At 43.3% G+C, this 21,258-nt stretch overlaps 1 protein-coding gene across 3 annotated transcripts in view; it reads right to left on the bottom strand.

The window, feature by feature from the left end:
• Positions 1-7,473: 7,473 nt before the first annotated feature.
• Positions 7,474-21,258, bottom strand: part of LOC137428958 (medium-chain specific acyl-CoA dehydrogenase, mitochondrial) — a 37,350-nt gene continuing 23,565 nt past the window's right edge. For all 3 annotated transcript variants that reach the window (XM_078769429.1, XM_078769428.1, XM_078769427.1), the window contains exons 5-7: positions 13,008-13,108; positions 9,614-9,694; positions 7,474-7,626 (exon numbers count right to left, since the gene is read on the bottom strand). In XM_078769429.1, coding sequence (XP_078625555.1) covers positions 7,492-7,626; positions 9,614-9,694; positions 13,008-13,108 — 317 coding nt within the window. In that variant the 3' untranslated portion in view covers positions 7,474-7,491. The remainder of the gene's footprint in view (positions 7,627-9,613; positions 9,695-13,007; positions 13,109-21,258) is intronic.

Raw genomic sequence — 21,258 nt, 5'->3', positions numbered from 1 at the left:
GACAGTGGAGAGAGGTAATTACCACAGAACTGATATTATGTTTCAGGTTTTTACTCTTTATATCTTCTCTGTAGCCCCTTTGTCTTTGTACTTTTGTACTTACCATACAAACTTACTTACTTACGTACCATACAAACTTTTGTACTTACTTCTATGGTACTGTCATACCATAGAAGAGATGAGCAACCCCTTTGAAGATCAAACTAGTGACCTCTTGGTTCTTGACACAAAGGACATTGTAGGAGATGACGTAGTGTCTGCAGTTCGCAACATACAGAAGCTTGGAAAGGAAGAGTACAGCAGCTTTGTATAAGCACGCCTTGGCAACAGCACAGAGTCACCGTTTAGCCCACTGAAACGCAACAATGTATCACTGTTCAGTTGCCCCCAACCTGCAGCAACGTCTAATGAGAAGGAGCAGTTTGCATCACTGAAGAAGACTTGTGCACTTTTTTCCAGGTTGTATGTGTCCTGCCAAGTTCGCGATGGAAATATAGAGGAATTCTTTCGACATGAGAATCAAAGTTATCCTCCGTCACTATCAAAATTCGGAGATCTTCGTTCAGGAACAAAGGCAGACCTTCTTGAATGTCTCCAAGACACATATCATACGCCCCATGAAGATACCCCCCAAGTAGATGTTATTCTCCTTGATGGTGCTGCTGTCATTAATATACTGAAGCCTGGTTTAGCGAAAACATTCAGTGAGTATGCAGAACTCGTATTCCTGCCCTATGTTCAGTCTCAGCTTAGGAAAGCCAGCAGAGTAGATATTGTTTGGGATGAATACATTCCAAATAGTCTTAAGGCAACAGCAAGGCAAAAGAGGGGAAAAGGTACAAGGAGACGTGTGCAGCCAAGCACCAAGATACCAGGTAACTGGCAAGCATTCCTGAAAATCGATGAGAACAAAATGGAACTCTTTGCGTTCCTGGCTCAACAAGCTGTCACAATCCATGGTGAAAGGAAGGTCATCTCTACCTTTGGCAAACCGATTCTGCTGAACTCCCCAGTGGAGGATATCAGCCGCTTATCTCCTTGCACCCACGAGGAAGCTGATACAAGACTTCTACTACATGCAGCAGATGCTGCTGCTACTGGATGCCAGCGAGCGATGCTACGGACTGTTGACACAGACGTGGTCGTTATATGTACAGCTTTGTTTACCCAAACGAACCTCGAAGAGATGTGGGTATTATTCGGCACCGGCAAGTATTGTAGACTGATACCAGTGCATACAATTGCCAAGTCCTTAGGACCAGAGAAATCTATGTCTCTACTGATGTTTCACGCTTTCACTGGCTGTGACCAAACATCCTTTTTCCTTAACAAAGGAAAGAAAACTGCATGGACAATGAGCAAGGTATTCCCGGATGTGCTGGGTGCATTTGCTGCTCTCGGTAGAGTTCCACCGTCCAAAGAAGAGTTGAGAGCAGCACATATTCAGACAATTGAGCGGTTTGTTGTTCTCATGTACGACAGAACAAGTTGCTGTGAGAGTGTTGATGATGCCCACAAAGAACGCTTCACTCAAAAGGGAAGGTCAATTGAATTAATCCCAACGACCTCAGCAGCACTCTTCCAGCATGCAAAAAGAGCAATATTTCAGGCTGCATACATCTGGGGACAAGCCCTACTACGTGCCCCAGAGTTACCTAATCCATGTGATTGGGGTTGGACAAGAGGATCGTCGGACTTGTGGCAGCCTCTGTGGACAACACTGCCTGAAGCTTGCAAATCTTGCCAAGAACTTATCAAGTGTGGCTGCAATGTGGACAGAGGGTGTCTTGGCCAGTGCAAATGTGTTAAGGCCAGAATGCCATGTACAACCTATTGTAAATGTCATGGAGACTGTGAATGACAGTAAAGTGGCAGCCATGTTAGGCTACCCATCATTTTAGATGTACTTTGTGCTCTGATCACAAAAATTACAATTATAAGTCATAAAGGAATGCATTTCATAGGTAATGATTAATAGTAACAATAATTCTGCTTCCATGTATAAACTTGCTACAAGTTTGCAAGCGTGACATTAGGTGTGGCCATTTTGAATTTAGAGGTCATATCTGATTCTGGGACTGACATTGGAATGCCCCCTTATCAAGATGTGTTTCAGAGACACACGCCTACCTTTGTGGCAATGTTCATGCTTCTCATTTAAAATAAACATAAAAAGTGGCAGGATTTCTGTGTAAGTGGCGGCCATTTTGAATTTGGCGGCCATATTGGATTGTGGGACTGAAATTGAATTGGCCCCTAATCAAGATGTCTTTAGTATACTAAGACCTAGCTCTGTGCCAATTTTCACACTTTTTTTCTCAAAATGAACAATGCCTTGTATTGGTGCACCTATCTGCAGCACTACTTTGAGAATTGAGATGATATGACATAAAAATATTGGATTCATCGTCAGTTTACATCGACTATAAAATAAATGGTTAATTTGCATCGTAAACTCAGATCAGATCATGAGCCATGCTCCATACAGAGCGTTGGTGCTGCAGAAGCAGTTACTATGGCCACGGTTACAATTGTGGATTGGAATTTGTTCATGGTGCCAACGATAGCTTGCATACTCTTTGCGGAGGACATCGTGTGATCTTCAACATCCACCAACTTCTTCTTCATTCGTTCTTTCGCCCACAGACAGGTTGCCCGTTTAACATCCAAATGACTTACCTCTGACAGATCCCCAATACAGGCACAATTCTGGTCAGGTCAGTCTTTTGGGACTTCCACTGGTAACATGTAACCTAGTGCTACTTGCTGCATGGTCTAGTTGTCGGTGACTAAACCGACACCCTCACTGGCTTTGCTAGTGGGGAGGGCGAATGGGACACCCTGCCAGGACCAAAACCAACACCTGGCAAAGGGCAGATGAGCTCCCGTAGTATGCCAACGGCCATCCAGTAAGGAGATGGTGTGTCCTAAAAACACCCATCTGGTTTGGACCGGTTCAAGTCATACCAAAGACTTTAAAAATGGTACGTGCTGCTTCCTTGCTTGAAAAAGATAGAGCACGGACAATACCCTTTGGTTGGCATCCATGGGGAGGAGGAAATTCCTCTTGAGGAAATGCCCCACTGTGTACGGTGAGAAAAGCGGCGCCATTGTTATGACGTCGCTGGTACCCAGAGCGTCGTGGGAAGTGACGGCAGTGACGACATTTCCCCCAGGCTCAGTGGCTGTCGTGTGTGTGTGTGTGTGTGTGTGTGTGTGTGTGTGTGTGTGTGTGTGTGTGTGTGTGTGTGAGAGAGAGAGCTCTACTATGAGCCTTAGCCCATGTATATATTAAATATATATATATATGTATATTCTAACCAACGTGAACACATGGACTTAGCCACATTCTAACTATAGATCCACCCCTACCCTACCCTTGCCCCCCCCCTCTCCTCCCACCCCACCTTTTCACAAAAAAAATATGACAAGACATTGGAATTTAAAAACATCCTCAAGTAGATGAATGTGATACAAATAAAAAGAAGTCGGTCCAGTTGATTTAGTCAAAGTTTACTCATCATAATTACCAATGTGGCATTACCCGAATGGAAATAAAACCAGGTGTTGCATAGTTGGAATTAAGCACGTCAGGCATATCAAAGAAGAGAATCTGACTTGTGTGTTGTTGCCAAAGTGTTCGAAACGTGATGCTCGAGGAAAAGCTAGCGATTGCGTTCCATAGTTCAAAACAACCAGGATCCTTTTTTTTTTTTTTCTGCAGTTTCTGGGGGTTTCTAAGGGAAGAGCTGTCTTACAAACAAATTGTGCACACACATGCAGAGAGACGGCCGACAACACAGGAATGGCTACATGCAGCAATGTCACTCAATTCTGCCCTGGGGAGGGAGGGAGGGGGGGGGGAGTGGGGACAGGACTCTGGTACAAAAATATGGAGCATGACCTTAAGTCCCAGCAAATCATTCTCTACCTTTTCAAGGCCAGCCAGACCACCCCCTGTATCTGAATCTGTGGTCAACCTTTGGCAAAGGCCCAATATCTCTAGAAAAAAAAAAAACCACCTTTAGAGGCCATTTTTCCCCGCAAGCGGGGGTTGGCCTTTTTCGGGAACTGTGGTTGTTGTTGTTTTTTTCGGTCCCCTTTTTGAAGCAATGTTTTAAGGCCGGATGCCCTTCCTGACGCCAACCCTTTTTGCCGCCTTTAACGACAAGCAGGGAATTACCAGTGAACTGGTACTCAATATCTCTAGGATTGAGACTATTTCCAGACCGGACTTCAAGGCCAGCCAGACCACCCCTTGTATCTGAATCTGTGGTCAACCGTTGGCAAAGGCCCAATATCTCTTGGATTGAGACTATTTCCAGACCGGACTTCAAGGCCAGCCAGTAACTCTAAATTGTGCAAAGTTCTTTTATGGCACAGTGGAGCAGCCAATCACACGCAGCTTTTCTTTCACTGCATCATGGAATATGCCATGCCACTGTAGGATGGAGCCACGTCTCTCACAGCCCTCATACAGGCGGAAGTGTCCGAAGCTTTGAGACTCGTAGTATGTATCAGTATGACAAGGAGGTGGAAGGGTTGCATTCTTGGAAGGTTTGTGGATTACAAACCCCATGTGCCACTTTTTGGCCAGCCTCTTCCGACATATTTTGCCATCCTCTGCCCTGCTGCAGCCCCAAGTTAGAACATGTTCAGCTAAAAGAAATAAATAAATATTTATTGGTTTACCTCCCTTTAACCCACGCAAACCTCTTTCATTCTTCAATTTTCCAAACTTGTATAATATCCTTCGTAACTCTAACCAGTCGCGTTCGCTACTACCTTTCAATGAGAATCCTCAAAAGCACCTTGTGCCTAAGCCCATGTTGACTTTTGCCGCTCAAAACCAATGTGCATCTGTGTTGTGCTTACGATGCCCTCATGCTGGTGAATCGTTTACATTTGCTGCTCATAAGCAATTTGTTTATAGCTCAACTATGAGCCTCAGTCATATTTGTTTTTAGGTTGTATCCTAGAAAACTGCCTTTCTGGTGTGGTATCCGTTGGTAATTGCACTGTGGGACGCACTGTTGAAGGGCATGTTAAGCCATGTGCAATTCGCATTAACGAGGATACAAAACATTCCATAGCACAGTTTTTAGGACTAGGCCTTTGGGCAAATACTATGGCCACAAAGACTGAAAGCAAATGTATTCATACAATGGATCCAAATCAATATAGAGATAAGACAAAACGAGTACGGCACTCGGTGGAGTGCATACCTCCCTCCGCCAGGCTCAACAGTTTACGTTTTGTATCACACCGATAGGCCGGATCTGGTTTCAGACCTGAACCAAAATCTAATCGCGTGTTCTCATCGCCTAACCAACTCATCCACCAGGTTTAGTCCAAATCCATCCATAACTTTTTGAGATATCGTTCTATATATCGGTTTTTAGCCCCATCGTTTAATGGTGAAGAATCGCTTTAAAAAAAAGTTCTCCGATCCGGATCCGGATTTGAATCTTCACCAAAATTGAATCAGTTCTTCCTTGTCACACAAACAACCGGTCCACCAAGTTTCATCCAAATCCGTCCATAACTTTTTGAGATATCCTGCTATATATATCGTTTTTTGGCCCCATCTCCCAATGGTGAAGAATCACTTAAAAAATTATTCGATCCACACCTGGATCTTCACCAAAATCTAATCATTTCGTCCTTGTCACATACCCAACCTCTCCACCAAATTTCATCCAAATCCGTCCACAATTTTTTTAGATATATTGTTCACAAACAGACAAACAAACAAACAAGAAGACGTCATGCGCAGCACGATACTTGCAAAATCAGCCCCCTACCCCTGAGAAAAAAAAAATTCCATTGATACAGCAAATTGTCCATTTCATCAAGATTAAAATTGACAATCTTCATCAAAGATTTCCGTCTTCCAATAGTTTCCGTCTTCCAATAGAAGATTTCCGTCTTCCAAAGACCAATAGTGGTCTTTCCGTCTTCTACCGACTCCTCTCTGGCCTTGCCCCCCCAGCTCTCTCTGGGCTCTGTCCCGCAAATATTCCTACAGGTCGCACAAGATGTGCCTGCAACCCTCTTATGGTCAAACTGCCAAAATCAAGACTCTCTGCTCACCTTCACTCCTTCATTCCTCTTTTCTCCCACCTCTGGAACAAACTCCCTCACTCTCTTCAATCCCACTCCACCCTCCAGGTCTTTAAAACAGCTGTTCACCACTATCTCTTATCTTCCCCAATCCAAAACCTTGATCTTTTCTACCCCCGCTAATTTCACCCCAATTCCACTTTTTTGAAATACCAACTTCTGTCCTGGAAGTCCTTGGTGTCCTTGTGTTTTATACTTCTCCCTCCCCCCCCCCCCCCTTCCCACGCCTCCTCCCCCCAAGCCCTCTCCCTTCCACACATCTCCCTGCTCTCAAATGTTGTGTTTGTGTGCTTCCCCTTCTCTCCCCATCTTGTTTTCCGCTCCCTCTTTTTGTATATTTTGTTTGTCTGGTTGATTTGTTTGTGAAGTAAATGTTAGCTCTTTCACGAGCCTCGATTCAGTATACAAAAAAAAAAAAAAAAAAAAAAAAAAAAGCTTGGGTCAACAGGAAGAAAAGTGACGATTTTTCAGATGAAAAATGATTTTTGTAAGGTTGACCTTGAGTTGACCTTTGACCTTTTGACCTCAAAAATAGTTAGTTTCCCTATTTAGTGACTCGATGTGCAAATGCTGTTCAATTTTCAAGTCAATCGGATGAAAATTGAGGCTTTAAAAAAAAACTTGGCCTATGTTGACCTTTTGGCCTATGTTGACCTCAAAAATAGTTGGTGGTTGAATTCAGTGACCATATATGTAAATCCTCTTTGAATTCCAAGTCAATTAAATGAAAATTGGTGATTTTAGAATTTCGGCCTATGTTGACCTTTTGGCCTATGTTCACCTAAAATATAATTTGTGGTTGAATTCAGTGACCAGATATGCAAGTCATCTTCAAATTTCAAGTGAATCGGATGAAAATTGAGGATTTTAGAAATTTGGCAAAGTTGGTGACCTTTGGCCTATGTTGACTTTTTGACCTTTTGACCCCAAAAACAATAGGCTTCTCAATTGGGACGACCTATACAAATTGGTGAAGTTTCGTGACGATCGGTTTAGAATTGTGACCTGTAGGCCCGTGACAAACAAACAAACAGACAAACAAACAGACAAACAAACAGACAGAACCACAAACGCAACCGACCAATATACTTTTAAAATCTTCGATTTTGCAAGTAACAAACAGACAGACAGACAGGGTTGAAAATATTACCTCCATCCACCTTCAGTGGCGGAGGTAATTAATGGGTGAAATGGTATCTTGTTTCGATTCTTCTCCGAATTTATGTTCCAAAGCACATTAACACTCACTACCACAGGTGAAGAGGTCAAGGGAAACCAAGCAAACATTCAACATGAACTAGACATTGAAAAAACCTGGACAGAAATAACAACATTACAAGTTAGGAATAGAATGAAGTTATGAAACTCTTACCAATTAGCTTTTCCTCCATTGGTAATCCACATCTTCTCTCCATTGAGAACATAATCTGACCCACAGCGTTTTGCAGTTGTCTTGATGCCAGCAACATCTGAACCAGCTCCGGGCTCTGTGACACAGTACGCCTGAAAGAGGGATGTGGGGAGAACTGAGGATAGATAGTGCATTGCTGACCTGTGCCAAGTTTCATTTTCAGCTCACCTGGACTTTAGTCCGGTGAGCTTATGCGATCGAGCAGTGTCCGTAGGTAAGTCAGTGAGCGAGTCTGTAAACACTTCAGTCATTAATCGCTTGAACCAGACACATGATATTGATGTAACTTGGCCACAAGCTTCATATCTGATGCCTAACGAAGGTGTGTTGACCACATCAAAATCTGCGTTCATTGAGGGGGTCTCAAAAACTACACACAATTTAGATGAAACTTGACCACACCCTTCATCACCTGTGATGTACCAAAGTTTGCTCGCGGCATAAAAAATATCAGGGTCTCAGGGTGTCCTGGGGGGGGGGGGGGGTTGGGGGGAGGAGACTGTTGCTCCTGATCCAGGTGAGCTTCGGGGCCCACAGTCCTATTTCTTTTTCATTTAGTGGTTTCCAAGAAGATGTTGCCCAAAGTTTTTCTTTTTTCCAACATGGCTGCCATACCATATGATGTATGACATAATAGTTGTCATTTTAAAATAGGGCCACTGCCCCTGGGCTCACCTGGTATAACTAAAGAACCACTCTTGGGTATGGATGACACACAAAATATGTAACGGAGAAGAAAGTAAATACTCCCTATTTTGGTCATTGGGAGATAAACCCCTGATTTTTTTTTAATGCCGTTAACTTAAACTTTAGTACATCACAGGTGATGAAGGTTGTGGTCAAGTTTCATGGGAATCGTGTGTGTAGTTTCTGAGAAGCAAGCAAATACCTATTTGGGGGGGGGGGGAGAGGGGGGTAGGAGTCAGACCTGAACCCACTTTGACCCCTGGTAGACCCCTTCAACCTCAATTTTTTTAATGCAGTGAACAAACTTGAGTTGCAACATACCAAATCTCATTTTAGCCAAGTTTGGTCACACAGTTTCGGAGAAGTTTCAAGTGTTTACAGATGGACAATACACCATCCAATAAGTTCCAGGTGAGCTAAAAATTCTCCATTGGTAGGTGCTCCTATATTGAAGATTTTGCGTCGATCTCTCAAGCGGTTACGGAGAAAACGAATTTAAAAGCAATTAAACATGAAAAGTGCGGCAGAAGAAAAAATAAAAAATAAACGGAGCAAAAACAATATGGTTCCTTCGGTACCCTAATAATATTTCCCCTCAGGTTATATTTTTTCCTCCTGGACAAACACCACGTTAACATGTACAACGACAAATAGGTTATCGTGGGATTTCGTGAGACGCACCTACAGGAAGTAAAAATATTATAAACTACAAACAAGTATGATTACCTTTTAAAAAAGTTGCTTCTGCTGTTTAACACTGAACTGAAAGGGAGGAAACCCGATGTTCTTGAGGCATTCATTATATGCTTATCGCGTCCCCCACAGACTAACGTTCCCAAGCCTAGTTCTACTGTAATCCATATACACCAGAGGAGATACTAACATGAACCTTCCTGTCGCTCCCTGAGGGAGCCGGTGCACTAGTACAAGAAAAGAATAATCTTAAATCACCATCTAAAACAACTTGTTTACAAATTTGCCAACGTTTTGCTTCTTGAACATGCCATCTGTGGCCCATGACAGCAGCTACTTTTACCTCAAAATCCTCAATGATTTTTCACAACATCTGCTGTCATTCTCAGCAGATTTATATCAGATGGCACAATCAATTTTTGTCAGGAGTGGCTCGATGGATTGTGGGAACTTTATTTATCCAACCTCGCCCTCGCCCCCCCCCCCCCCCCCATCTCCCCTTTCACCTTAATCTGAATTATATACCAGTATTAATTGATCATCACAATGCATTTGGTCATTAAAGGTATTGTTCAGACCAGCAAATTAACAGTACTGTAACTCATGTTTGATAAGTTGGGCCCGGCAATAAATAATAGAGTTGTCACATTATATTATAGCAAAGGAAGAATAAGTATCTGAACGAAGAGTTATACTCACACACATAATAGGTGCTTCTGTCAATTGCCCCAAATATTTATTTTGCTGTTCCTTGGTTCCAGCAACCAACAAGGGAGATGCCTGGAATGCAGGAAAGAGAAAAGTTGGAATCATTAATATGTTCAGACATCTGGACACATCGACTACCATTTATATGTAATAGATGATAAATAATTTCTACCCCCCGATTACCTTTGATGTAATGCGCATGCACTGTTGTCTGCAATTTATTTTGAATAATCTATTTCTTTCAATAATTCTCACTCGACATGAACTGTAGACGCAGGATTTGCAGGATGGCAGTGAAAACACAGGCACGATACATTTAACTTACTAGTTAGTATTGGGTCAGATTACGCTTTAAAATGGTAGTGTCTGTGTGCATATGCAGAGCTCGACATTAACGGGTGTCCGGCTGCCTTGGGCACCTCATTTTACCATCGGGCCCCAAAATTCTGCAGTTTGTGAGCTTGGATGCTCGGTCGGCACCCTCAAAAATCGCATAACGAACATCAATTTCGACCCAAATTTACGATTGCCGTGATCAGAGCGACAAAGGTTTTTGAAATCCACTTCGTACAATGAAATATTGCCAAATTTAGAGGTACTACTAATAATTCTCAAATGCACTACCCTCATGTGGTCGATTACGGTTCACAATTTGATGACCACGTCTGAGCTATATCAAAAAAAACGTATGTGGTATTACATCGGCCTGAGACAAGACCATCGCCGTTTATAGAAACCGCGCCCGACCTGTACCTACTGTACCAGTGATCGGAAGAGGAGCGGAGTCTTGATTTTTATGAACTTGGATGAAAAATTCCAAACTGCGTCCGGTTACCAATGTGGAGTTCATATAAAAACATTTTCATTTTTACCATGTGTTGTGGCAAATCACGACACTATTGCTTATTATACGCAGTCAGAATACTATTTTCCCCCTTCATTCAATGTAATGCACGAATTCCAAACCCAGAGAAAGATGGACCAATGTGATTGAGCATTTGTCAACAAAACGTGATGAGAATATGGAGAAAAATAATGAATGAAATGCACAATTTTGTTTTTTGCCTTTGCCGGCGAAGATGGACGAAGATTATGTTTTCACGCACGTCTATTTGTCAGTGTGTGAGCAGGACATCTCAAACAGTTATGGACAGATTTGGACGAAACGTGGTGGACCGGTTGAGTGTGTGACATCGTTTTGGTGAAGATATGGATACGATAATTTTTTAATTTCCTAAGTAATTCTTCACCATTGAGAGATCGGGCCAAAAACGATGGATAGCAGGATCTCAAAAAGTTGTAGACGGATTATGACTAAACTTGGTGGACACGTTGGTTAAGTGACAAGTACAAGGCCATTCGATTTTGGTTCAGGTCCGAAGCCAGATCCGGCCTATCGGTGGGATACAAAACAAACTGTTCAGCCTGGCGGAGGTATGCGCGCTACCGAGTGCCGTTCTAGTTTTAAGCTGTTATTTTCGACATGTTTAGTTTGAGTACAAAGCGGATGCAGACAGGATTTGCATTTGGAGACGTCTCATCATTGTACTTGCTTTTGCTACGAATAAATATTTTGATCATAAAATCCTCAGAAGGAAAGTTTGGCAGGCCTCAAGAATCAGGTTTGTGAGTGTGCTGACCACAGCACCAAGTGATATCTTGTCTATTTTTTGACAAAGTAAATTTTTCCGCAATAGATTCTTCAGCTATAGATTTCTCCGCTATAGTTAACTTGAGCAATATCGTCATTTTAATCAACAATGTTGACTCTCCTTCCCCGCCCAACATACCCACTCCCCCACCCTATTGCTGCCGAATACTATTGCCAGCACATCACCATCATCTGACTTCACACCAACTTCTTAATTCTCCCATGGCCCACATGCCACCCACCTCCCACTCCAAGCCTCTGTGGTGCATGGGCAAGCCATGCCAGCCAGACCTTTTGATGTGCCATGGAAAAAGCGGGTTAATTACCACAATAAAGGAAAAACCCTCAAAGAAAAGCAGAGAAGGGGAAATATTAAAACTTGTTTAACGACCAATGGTATCAGTACCTATCTTCACAAGCGACGAGCCCACCACAGCGTCGCGGAAATTCACATTTGCCGATGATATTGCTTTTACAAGACAGGCAAAGTCTTTCCAGGATGTCGAAGCCACGCTGACATCTGACCTGTCATTAACGGCGGAATAAAGTGGAGACTGCGACAAACCCAACCCAGTCTATGTCTCTACATCCCATCTTGACAATCGCAAGGCACACAACACCCTCAACATTACCTTCTCCGGAGAAAAACCATCATGCTTCGACCTCGATAGATCATGATCCAACTCCCACCTACCTCGGAGTGATCTTAAACAGATCCACAACTTACCACGACGACCGCTGTAAGACTGCCGCAACAACAACGACACAAGTCAACATTATTCATAAGCTCGCTGGCACAAGTTGGGGTGTAAAAGGTGCCATTTTCCACACTTCTACCACAGCTCTAACCTAATCACCAGCTGAATACTGTACCCCACCTGGGCCTCGAGATGTCACACTAAACTAATCAACACACATCTTCATTCAGTAATCACTGGAGCTTTTAAATCAACCCCAGTTCAATGGTTACCAGTCCTGCCAAACATCGCCCATGCCCTCCCCCTTCCCCCTTCCATCTACTGGGAAGCAGCGACATAGAGAGGTAATCCAAATAAACAATAACCTGGATCTTCCTATCCAATATCCATAGAACTGAAAGATGTCCCAACTCACCACATTATCTTCTGAAACTCTTTCCGATCATGAGCTCAGAATCTTAGAGGAAAGTGTGAGTTGAAACCACCATTTCCAACAAATACATAGTTCCCGACCCAACAATTCAACAACTTGGTTTCATTTTCTGAGGAGCAAGTGGAAAACTTTCAATAAGGCAAGGACTGGGCATGACAAATATGACCACCTGCTGCACAAGTTGCCCCTCAAAACCCCACCTGGCTGCAACTGCAGAAATCCTGACCAAACCATGGAGCACGTCACAACATCCTGTTCCCGACAAATTGAACTGGCTCGGGGACTTGCAACTAAAACTGACAATGGCTTCTGCTCAGCCATACGAAAGAATAACAGTACCCATCACGCATGGTATCAACTTGACAAAGTAATGACACAAACTGCACTTATCTGAATAAAATACAGACATGGCCACCATGTTCACGTAACAATATGCAACAAAATATTTCTGACGAAATTCACTTTCAAATTTGGACTCATCACGCAACAAATGAACGAAGAATGCAGTACCGTATGTAAAAACGAGGTCTTCAGCATTTCCACTGACATTCAACATCCTCGTGCAATCATAAACCGGATTTAATGTGGTTTGCAGCTTCTCACCCCAAGACTGTTTGCTTCCATGGCGGTCTGGATTCCGGTGCAACCATAAGCAATCTCCTCTGTTATCAAACAGATGTCAAAAATACCAAGTTCCATACCACCTGCACGCACGCACACACACAAAAATAAATAAATAAATCACAATTTCTGGCAGCAGAAGAACCTCAGGCAGATCATATTAAAATACACAATTTGGAGTCTGTCTCTGGCTGTCTTTTTGTCCGTGATACATTCGGCCGTTACTTATTCAATCTCAACCAAACTTGACAGGACTAATCGTCACATGATGGAGGATGTAGAGAATTGATCCCCCCCTCCACTTGGGAGTTTTCCACCTTGGGCTGAATCCGTGTTAAGGTGTAAATCCTTGTTGAGAAAGCTAATCGTGGCGTTTTTCCAAGGCCGATGCCATACCAAAAGTAAAAATAAAGAGCAATCTGAGATTGCAGATCCTCACCTGAACTTGTTTTGTGTGTTGTATTTTGTGGCAAATAAATGGAAGGACGTACTAAGTTAAAGGTCGGTGATTGCAAATTAAAGGTCTAAATGGTCCAGTTGTAAATGTTTAAAGATCAAAGGTCTGAAAAGCTGTAAAGGTCAAATGGTCTGAAGGTCTAACGGTCGCAAAGTATAAAGGTCGAAAGGTCTGAAAATGTCCGACTCCAAAGGGTCGAAATGGTCTAATGTGTCAAAAGGGTCTTATAAAAGATCGAAGGGGATTAAAGGGTGGAATGTAAGGTCTAATGGGGTGGAAATGTCTGAAGGAGTCGAAAGAGTCTTAAAATGGCTAAAATGGTCTAACAGTCAAAGGGGTCTACAGGATATTAAACTATCTGAAAGCTGTGAAGGTCTAAAGGTCCAAAACAGTAGTCCAAGGGTCTTCTGGTTTCTAAAGGGTCAAAGAGGATCTAAGGGTTCTAAAGAATGCAACAGGATCTATAGGGTCTTTGGGTTCTGAGTGGTCTATGGCTTATAACAGGGGCTATAGGGTTTAACAGGGGCTACTACAGACACTTAATAAAAGTGTCTTGGGGGTCTTAAGGTTAGAGGATCTTGGGGGTCTTAGGCGTATTTATGGGACTGGGGGGGGGAGGGGTATTAAGGGGCATTTTAGGGTCTTAAAGGGTGTTAGGGTCCTAAAGAGTCTAAGGGGTATAGGGTTATAAAGGGTTCAATGTAATTGATACACATACTCACGTTCTGTGCAGATAAACAAAGAGACAAACATACAAACAACAGACGCCGTGTAAAGCACGATAACTTGACCTTAAAATCCCAAAAATAAATTTGACATTAAAAATAATTGGTGATTGGATTAAATGACCAAATATGCAAATCCTCTTCAAATTTCAAGTCAATCGGATGAAAATTGAGGATTTTAGAAGTCACACCCATGTTGTTGACCTTTGGCCTATGCTTACCTTTTGACCTCATTAATCAATCAGCTTCTTGCTTATGACCTTCATGAAGATCAGTTTAATATTGCGACCTGTAGGCTAACAGCGAGTTGCAGCAATTGAAGCACAACATCACGAGAGTATGAACACGTTTCCGTTTTCCTCTCACATGGGCATGAGCAGGTTCGGACAATATTCTTTCTATAAAACGATATATTAAATAATCTCCATTTACACTCCATTCAAAGCACCTCCCACTCATACAGCCTCCTTATTCGAACGGAGTTCGCTTTCTGGTTGCCTTGGAAACTCACGACCCATGGCTCATCAATCAAACAGTCCATTTTTACCTCCGCCACTGAAGGTGGATGAAGGTCGTGATCTCACCCCTGTCTGTCTGTGAACAGAATATCTCAAAAAGTTGTGGATGGATTCGGACGAAATTTGGTGGAGAGGTTAGGTGTGTGAGCAGGAAGAATTGATTCAATTTCGGTGAAGATTTGAATCCGGATCCGAGAATTTTTAAAAGTGATTCGTCACTATTGAGTAATAGGACGAAAACCGATACATACGTCGCAGGATATCTCAAAAGGTTGTGGACGGATTTGGAGGAAACTTTTGGTGGGCAGGTTGGGTGAGTGACAAGGACGAATTGATTCGATTTTGGTGAAGATCAAAATATGGATCTGGATGTGAGAATTTTTTATTTTTTTTAAAAGTCATTCTTCACCATTGAGTGAAAAGGCCAAAAACGATATACAGTGCATTCAGAAAGTATTCAGACCCCTTCACATTTTTCACATTTTGCTATGTTGCAGCCTTATGCTGAAATCGTTTAAATTCATTTTTTCCCTCATCAATCTACAATCAATACCCCATAATGACAAAGAGAAAACAGGATTTTAGAAAGTTTTGCAAATTTATTAAAAAGAAAAAACTGAAATATCACATTTACATAAGTATTCATACCCTTTGCTATGACATTTGAAATTTAGCTCAGGTGCCTCCCATTTCCCTTGATCATCTTTGAGATGTTTCTACACCTTGATTGGAGTCCACCTGTGGTAAATTCAATTGATTGGACATGATTTGGAAAGGCACACACCTGTCTATATAAAGGTATCACAGCTGGCAATGCATGTCAGAGCAAAAACCAAGCCATGAGGTCGAAGGAACTGCCTGCAGAGATCAGAGAAAGGATTGTGTCGACGCACAGATCTGGGGAAGCCTACAAAAAAAATTCTGCTACATTGAAGGTTCCCAAGAGCACAGCGGCCTCCATCTATCTATAATGCCAGTAATCTCTGTGTGTCTGTCTGTGACCACTGTTTCTCGACAACCACGGGTCCGATATACTTGAAACTTGCCAGGTATATTGCTGGGGACCTGAGGATGTGCCTTTTCAAGGTTTCATATTAATCGGAGAAGTAGTTACCGAGCTATGTCCAAAAAACGATTCAACCAATCAGAGAGCAGCGAGCTATCACGTGTGCCGAACGTGGCGAACAGACTCTGCCTCGGACGGCACATTTGAGAGCGTATTCATTTATTTCCCGTTGGCAAACTATGTTGCCGCTATGTTGGCGTTAAACTATGTTTTAAAACTAATTAAAACTAATTTGCGATTCTTTCGCTTTCCTGCGCGTTTGTGCACGCTATGGCGATTTCTTTACCAAACTCCGCAAGCCGTTCGCTTTGGACCAAACCATTTCATGTAAATAGAGGGGGGGGGATTGTCACCGTACTCGCAAGCCGTTCGCTTTGGCTTTGGGAAATGGACCAAACCATTTCATGTAAATAGAGGGGGGGGGGGATATAATTTTAGATATATATATAGTACGGGCATGCCCTAGTAATTCTTAAATGGAAGAAGTTGGAACAACCAGGACTGTTCCGAGAGCTGGCCGCCCGGCCAAACTGAACAATCGGGGGAGAAGGGCCTTGGTAAGAGAGGTGACCAAGAACCCGATGGTCACTCTGGCTGAGCTCCAAGATCCTGTGTGGAGATGTGAGAAACCTCCAGAAGGACAACCATCACTGCAACACTCCACCGATCTGGGCTTAATGGCAGAGTGGCCAGACGGAAGCCTCTCTTCAGTAAAAGACGCATGAAATCCCACAGAATCTTGTTTCTCACAGTCTGAGAGTCCTTTATGTGCTTTTTTGCAAACTCCAAGCGGGCTTTCATGTGTCTTTCATGATTGGACAAAACCAAGCCATGAGGTCGAAGGAACTGCCTGCAGAGCTCAGAGACAGGATTGTGTCGATTGCGTCGAAAATCATGTCCAATCAATTGAATTTACCACAGGTGGACTCCAATCAAGGTGTAGAAACATCTCAAAGATGATCAAGAGAAATGGGAGGCACCTGAGTTAAATTTCAAGTGTCATAGCAAAGGGTATGAATACTTATGTCAATGTGATATTTCAGTTTTTTCTTTTTAATAAATTTGCAAAACTTTCTAAAATCCTGTTTTCTCTTTCCCATTATGGGGTATTGAGTGTAGATTGATGAGGGAAAAAATGAATTTAAACGATTTCAGCATAAGGCTGCAAATAACAAAATGTGAAAAAAGTGAAGGGGTCTGAATACTTTCTGAATGCACTGGATAGCATGATACTTCAAAAGTTGTGCACCTATTATAACAAAACTAGGTGGCTAAGTTGTTAGATGTCAAGAACAAGCCGATGTGATTTTAGTTCAAGGATACAATCCATAAACTGTTGAGTCTGGCAGAGGTATGCGCTCTACCTCGTGCCGTTCTAGTTCTCAATGTTTTTAACCAATCATCTGTCCACTGTGATCATGATGTCTGTCTTAATTTGGCAGATCTTGGAATCTAGAAAGTAAATCCCGTTTGTGGTCTCACGACTGTTCATCCCTTCATGTCTGCACTCCCACAATCATCAATCATCACCATCATCATCATCATCGTCATCGTGGTCTGCCCTGCCTTCGTTAAAAACTCCATCCCCTCCCCCACCTGCATGTCCCTGCCTACACTCATCTCACCTCTTCATCGGCTCATATTCCTCTCCTCTCTGGATAAGACTGGAGCATATTTCCAGTCTAATGTCATCGATCTTTCCACAGTTGCAGACATTATCTATCAGAAAAATTCCTCTCAAAGGACAATTATGATTCTCTGAGTTTCCCAAGCTATTCTCTGTAGTTTTGGCAGGTCGCTCCCCCATCCTAGTGGTGGTGTTTCTTTACATGTCAAGAACTCCATTCTTCACTGTCCACAGGAAACACCCCAAGCCCAATGTCTGGCTGCACATCCCGATCTGGAAACAATGTTCGTCTGCAGGGTAAACCATAATAACAACGTGGACAACTTCATATATACCTCTATTTCCTCCAACATGGAAGAACTCGCAACTGTCCATCCCAACTCTGTCCCTCATGTGGTCACCGACTGTCACTATGCCAGATGTCTAGAGCATCAGCACTGCGATAACCAGCAAAGTGAAGCAAAGGCTTTCTGTAAATTTACGGATCTTTCCAACCGGAATTTCTATAGCTGGTACACCATCCTAGACCTGGTAATGACAACATTACATCCAACTTCTCCACGTTTAACCTCTGCCCCACTTTACTGCTCTGACCATTACATTAGCAAAGCTCAGAACACCCTGGCTATTGTTAGAAACAAGCTCAATGCTGCTGAATCTGGCTGTTCGCAAAGGCCAACTGGCAGGAATTGCAATCTGTTTCGTCACAAAATGATTGGGCCACCATCTACACAGAATCAACTGGAAGGGCACTCGGTAGAGCGCATACCTCCGCCAGGCTCACCAGTTCATGTTTTGTATCTCACTGATACGCCCCGATCTGGATTCCGACCTGAACCAAAATCTAATCGGCTAGTTCTTGAGACCTAACTCGTCCACCAAATTTAGTCATAACTTGTCCACAACTTTTATAAATATCATGGTATAGTATAATGTATCGCTTTTCGCCCAATCTGTCAATGGTGAAGAATCACTTGGAGAATTAAATAATTCTTGTATCCGAATCCATATTCAGATCTTCACCAGAATCAAATCGATTCTTCCTCGTCACATACCCAACCTGTCCACCACGTTTCGTCCAAATCCGTCCAAAACCTTTTGAAATATCCTGCCGTGTATTGTTGTTGGCCCCATCTCCCAATGGAGAAGAATCGCTTAAAAAATTATTGTATCCAGATCCAAAACCAGATCTTCACCAAAATCTAATCATTTCGTCCTCGTCACATACGCTACCTCTCCGTCAAGTTTCGTTGGACTCATTCCACACCTTTTTGAGATATCTCGTTCACAGACAAACACAGACAGACAGGGGTGAAAACATAACCTTCAAACACCTTCGGTGGTGGAGGTAAATATAGATTGCACCTGGAAATACTCCAAAACACCATGCAAGCATACACGGACATCCCATCCAGTCTGCGACTATCGTATGCCTCGCACACTGGATTATGTAGCGAAGCAGTTGCAGTAAAGTAGCTTTTGCATTTCTCGACATGGAAGGCTACCCGAGCAAGGGAAACTTTCGGTTGCTTTGTAAGGCTTGTTGCAGCAAGTGGGTGTCCACTCTCATGCAAGCCTGAAAACATCATCTCACTGATGAGGTCTCCTCCCTCAAAGTTTTGGTGGTCTTGTCAAATAAGCCTCTGGTGTATGCTCCTGCTCCCCCTTCAACCACTCACCTCAAAATAAGGAAGAGTAACACCCCAGAGTATGCCTCCAAACCTCCTGTATCCAACCCATCATGCTCTGCTCCCACATTATTCCCTCAAACCCACTGAGTTCTTGACTCTGCCTTTCATACTGCAGAAGGTAGAGAAAATTTTGTCCAGCATTGATTCTTCATTGGTGACAGACCGAGAAGGGATCAGTGCCCATGCATACAACAACAACAACAACAACAACAACAAGCATTTTAAGGCCATTTTCCCTGCTAGAGCGGGGGTTAGCCTTGCGGTCCCCATGACAATCTTCTCCATTTTGCCCTATTTTCTGCATCTCTCCTTGTTAACCCCCTTGCCCGCATTTCTTCTTCCACCATCTTTAGCCAAGTCTTTCTCGGTCTTCCCCGTCCCCTACTTCCTTCTACATTCATTTCCATCACTCTTCTCAACCAGTCACTTTCATCCTTCCTCAACACATGACCAAACCATCTCAACTTGTTCCTCTTCACAGCATCAATCACAGGCTCTATTCCCATCATCTTTCGCAATTCATCATTTGTCTTCCTCTCTCTCAACGATACTCCGCACATCCACCGAACCATTCGCATTTCCACCCTTTCCAGCCTTCGTTGCTGCTCTACGTTCATTACCCATGTCTCGCTCCCATGAATCATAACACTTCTCACACATGCAGCATACACCTTTCCCTTCAGCTTCAACGACACTCCCCTCCTCATCAGCACGCCACTCAGTTCCCGAAACTACTTCCATGCACATGTCACTCTAGCAACCGTTGCCGAGTCTGATCCACCTTCTCCATTCAGCACGTCTCCGAGGTAGCAAAATGTTTTCACACCTTCCAGCTTCACGCGGTCTCCAAGATCCAACTCAACATTTCCTCCATCTGCAGTTCCCTCTGTGCACACCTTACATTTGAATGTAGCTGCCACACTGGTTCATGACCCTCTCAGACCACTGCATTTTTGATGAACCCACTCAGCGCACATTGTACATTGAATGGAGTTCACTCCGACACCCTTCCTGCACACAGCACATGGCCACTTCCCAGTTCCTTCCACCTCACCACATACCATCACCTTCGTCTTTCCGATATTCACCTTCAGACCTTTTGTCTCCATACATTCCTTCCACTTCATCTTTTCCTTCAGTCCATCCATACTTTCCGCAATCAACACCAGATCATCTGCATTCAACAACTCCCACGGTAAACCCTCCTTTACATTCTGAGCCAGCACCTCCATCATGATCATGTGCCCATGTGCCCATGGATGATCCAACCAAATCCCGCTCTGCAGCTCATGCATTTCCTGTCTGCTCTATTCAGCACGACCTTCACCTTCACCAGGAACTCGCCTTCCTGACATTTCACAAGTGCAATAAATATTTATTTTTTATCATGGAAACCTCAACTCCGTGAAAGCTGCGGTGCCCCGAGGCATTGTCTTGCGTCCAGTCTTGTTCCCAATTTAAATAAAAACGACCACTGGATGCTCTGAAACACCATCTCCTATTGTCACAATGGACCCCAATCCCACTGACCAGCACATGGCTGCTGGGTCATTTTCTGGTGACCTGGAATCGGTTTGATGCTGCTCTGAAAAATGGAACATGCCTCTCAATAATGCCGAATCCTCGTCTCACACTGTTATTCATGAATGACTGTCAAAATATCCCACTTATCTATTGCCATGGGTAGCCAATGGAAGAGATCCAGTCTCTTAAACCTCTCGGCCTCAGCATCACCCATGACTCCTGCGCCTACCCTCTCGTAGAGCTAACCTGGTGTTCAAATCTATCCTAACAAAGGGCATCCTTCGTCGTTCAAATTCATTCCTCCAAAAAAATTTTTTTAATCAGAACGACTCACGTTCTGTAAATCCGACAAGGCCTCTGTCAGTGGCTCAATGGAGTACTGCCTTCCACTGTGGACTGCCACACCAGCAGCACACCATTCTCTCCTGGCTTCAATGGACATAAAACTTTCAACATAATTGGCATTTTATGCGATGAGGCTAAAACACAAAACCTATTGCTCCCAACACAGACAGAGCAGTGGGTTCTGCATTGTAAGCCCCTGTTGGACCTGGTCTGAAATGGGGGCTTATATGGATTGGGTCTCGTCCGTCCATCCATACATGCATACATGTGTCCATCCGCA

This window comes from Myxine glutinosa, unplaced genomic scaffold, assembly GCF_964187855.1.
Source record: "Myxine glutinosa unplaced genomic scaffold, kmMyxGlut1.1 SCAFFOLD_2491, whole genome shotgun sequence".
Classification (NCBI taxonomy): domain Eukaryota; kingdom Metazoa; phylum Chordata; class Myxini; order Myxiniformes; family Myxinidae; genus Myxine; species Myxine glutinosa.
The sequence above is the reverse complement of the archived record's forward strand: the minus strand, read 5'-3'. Positions and strand labels throughout refer to the sequence as shown.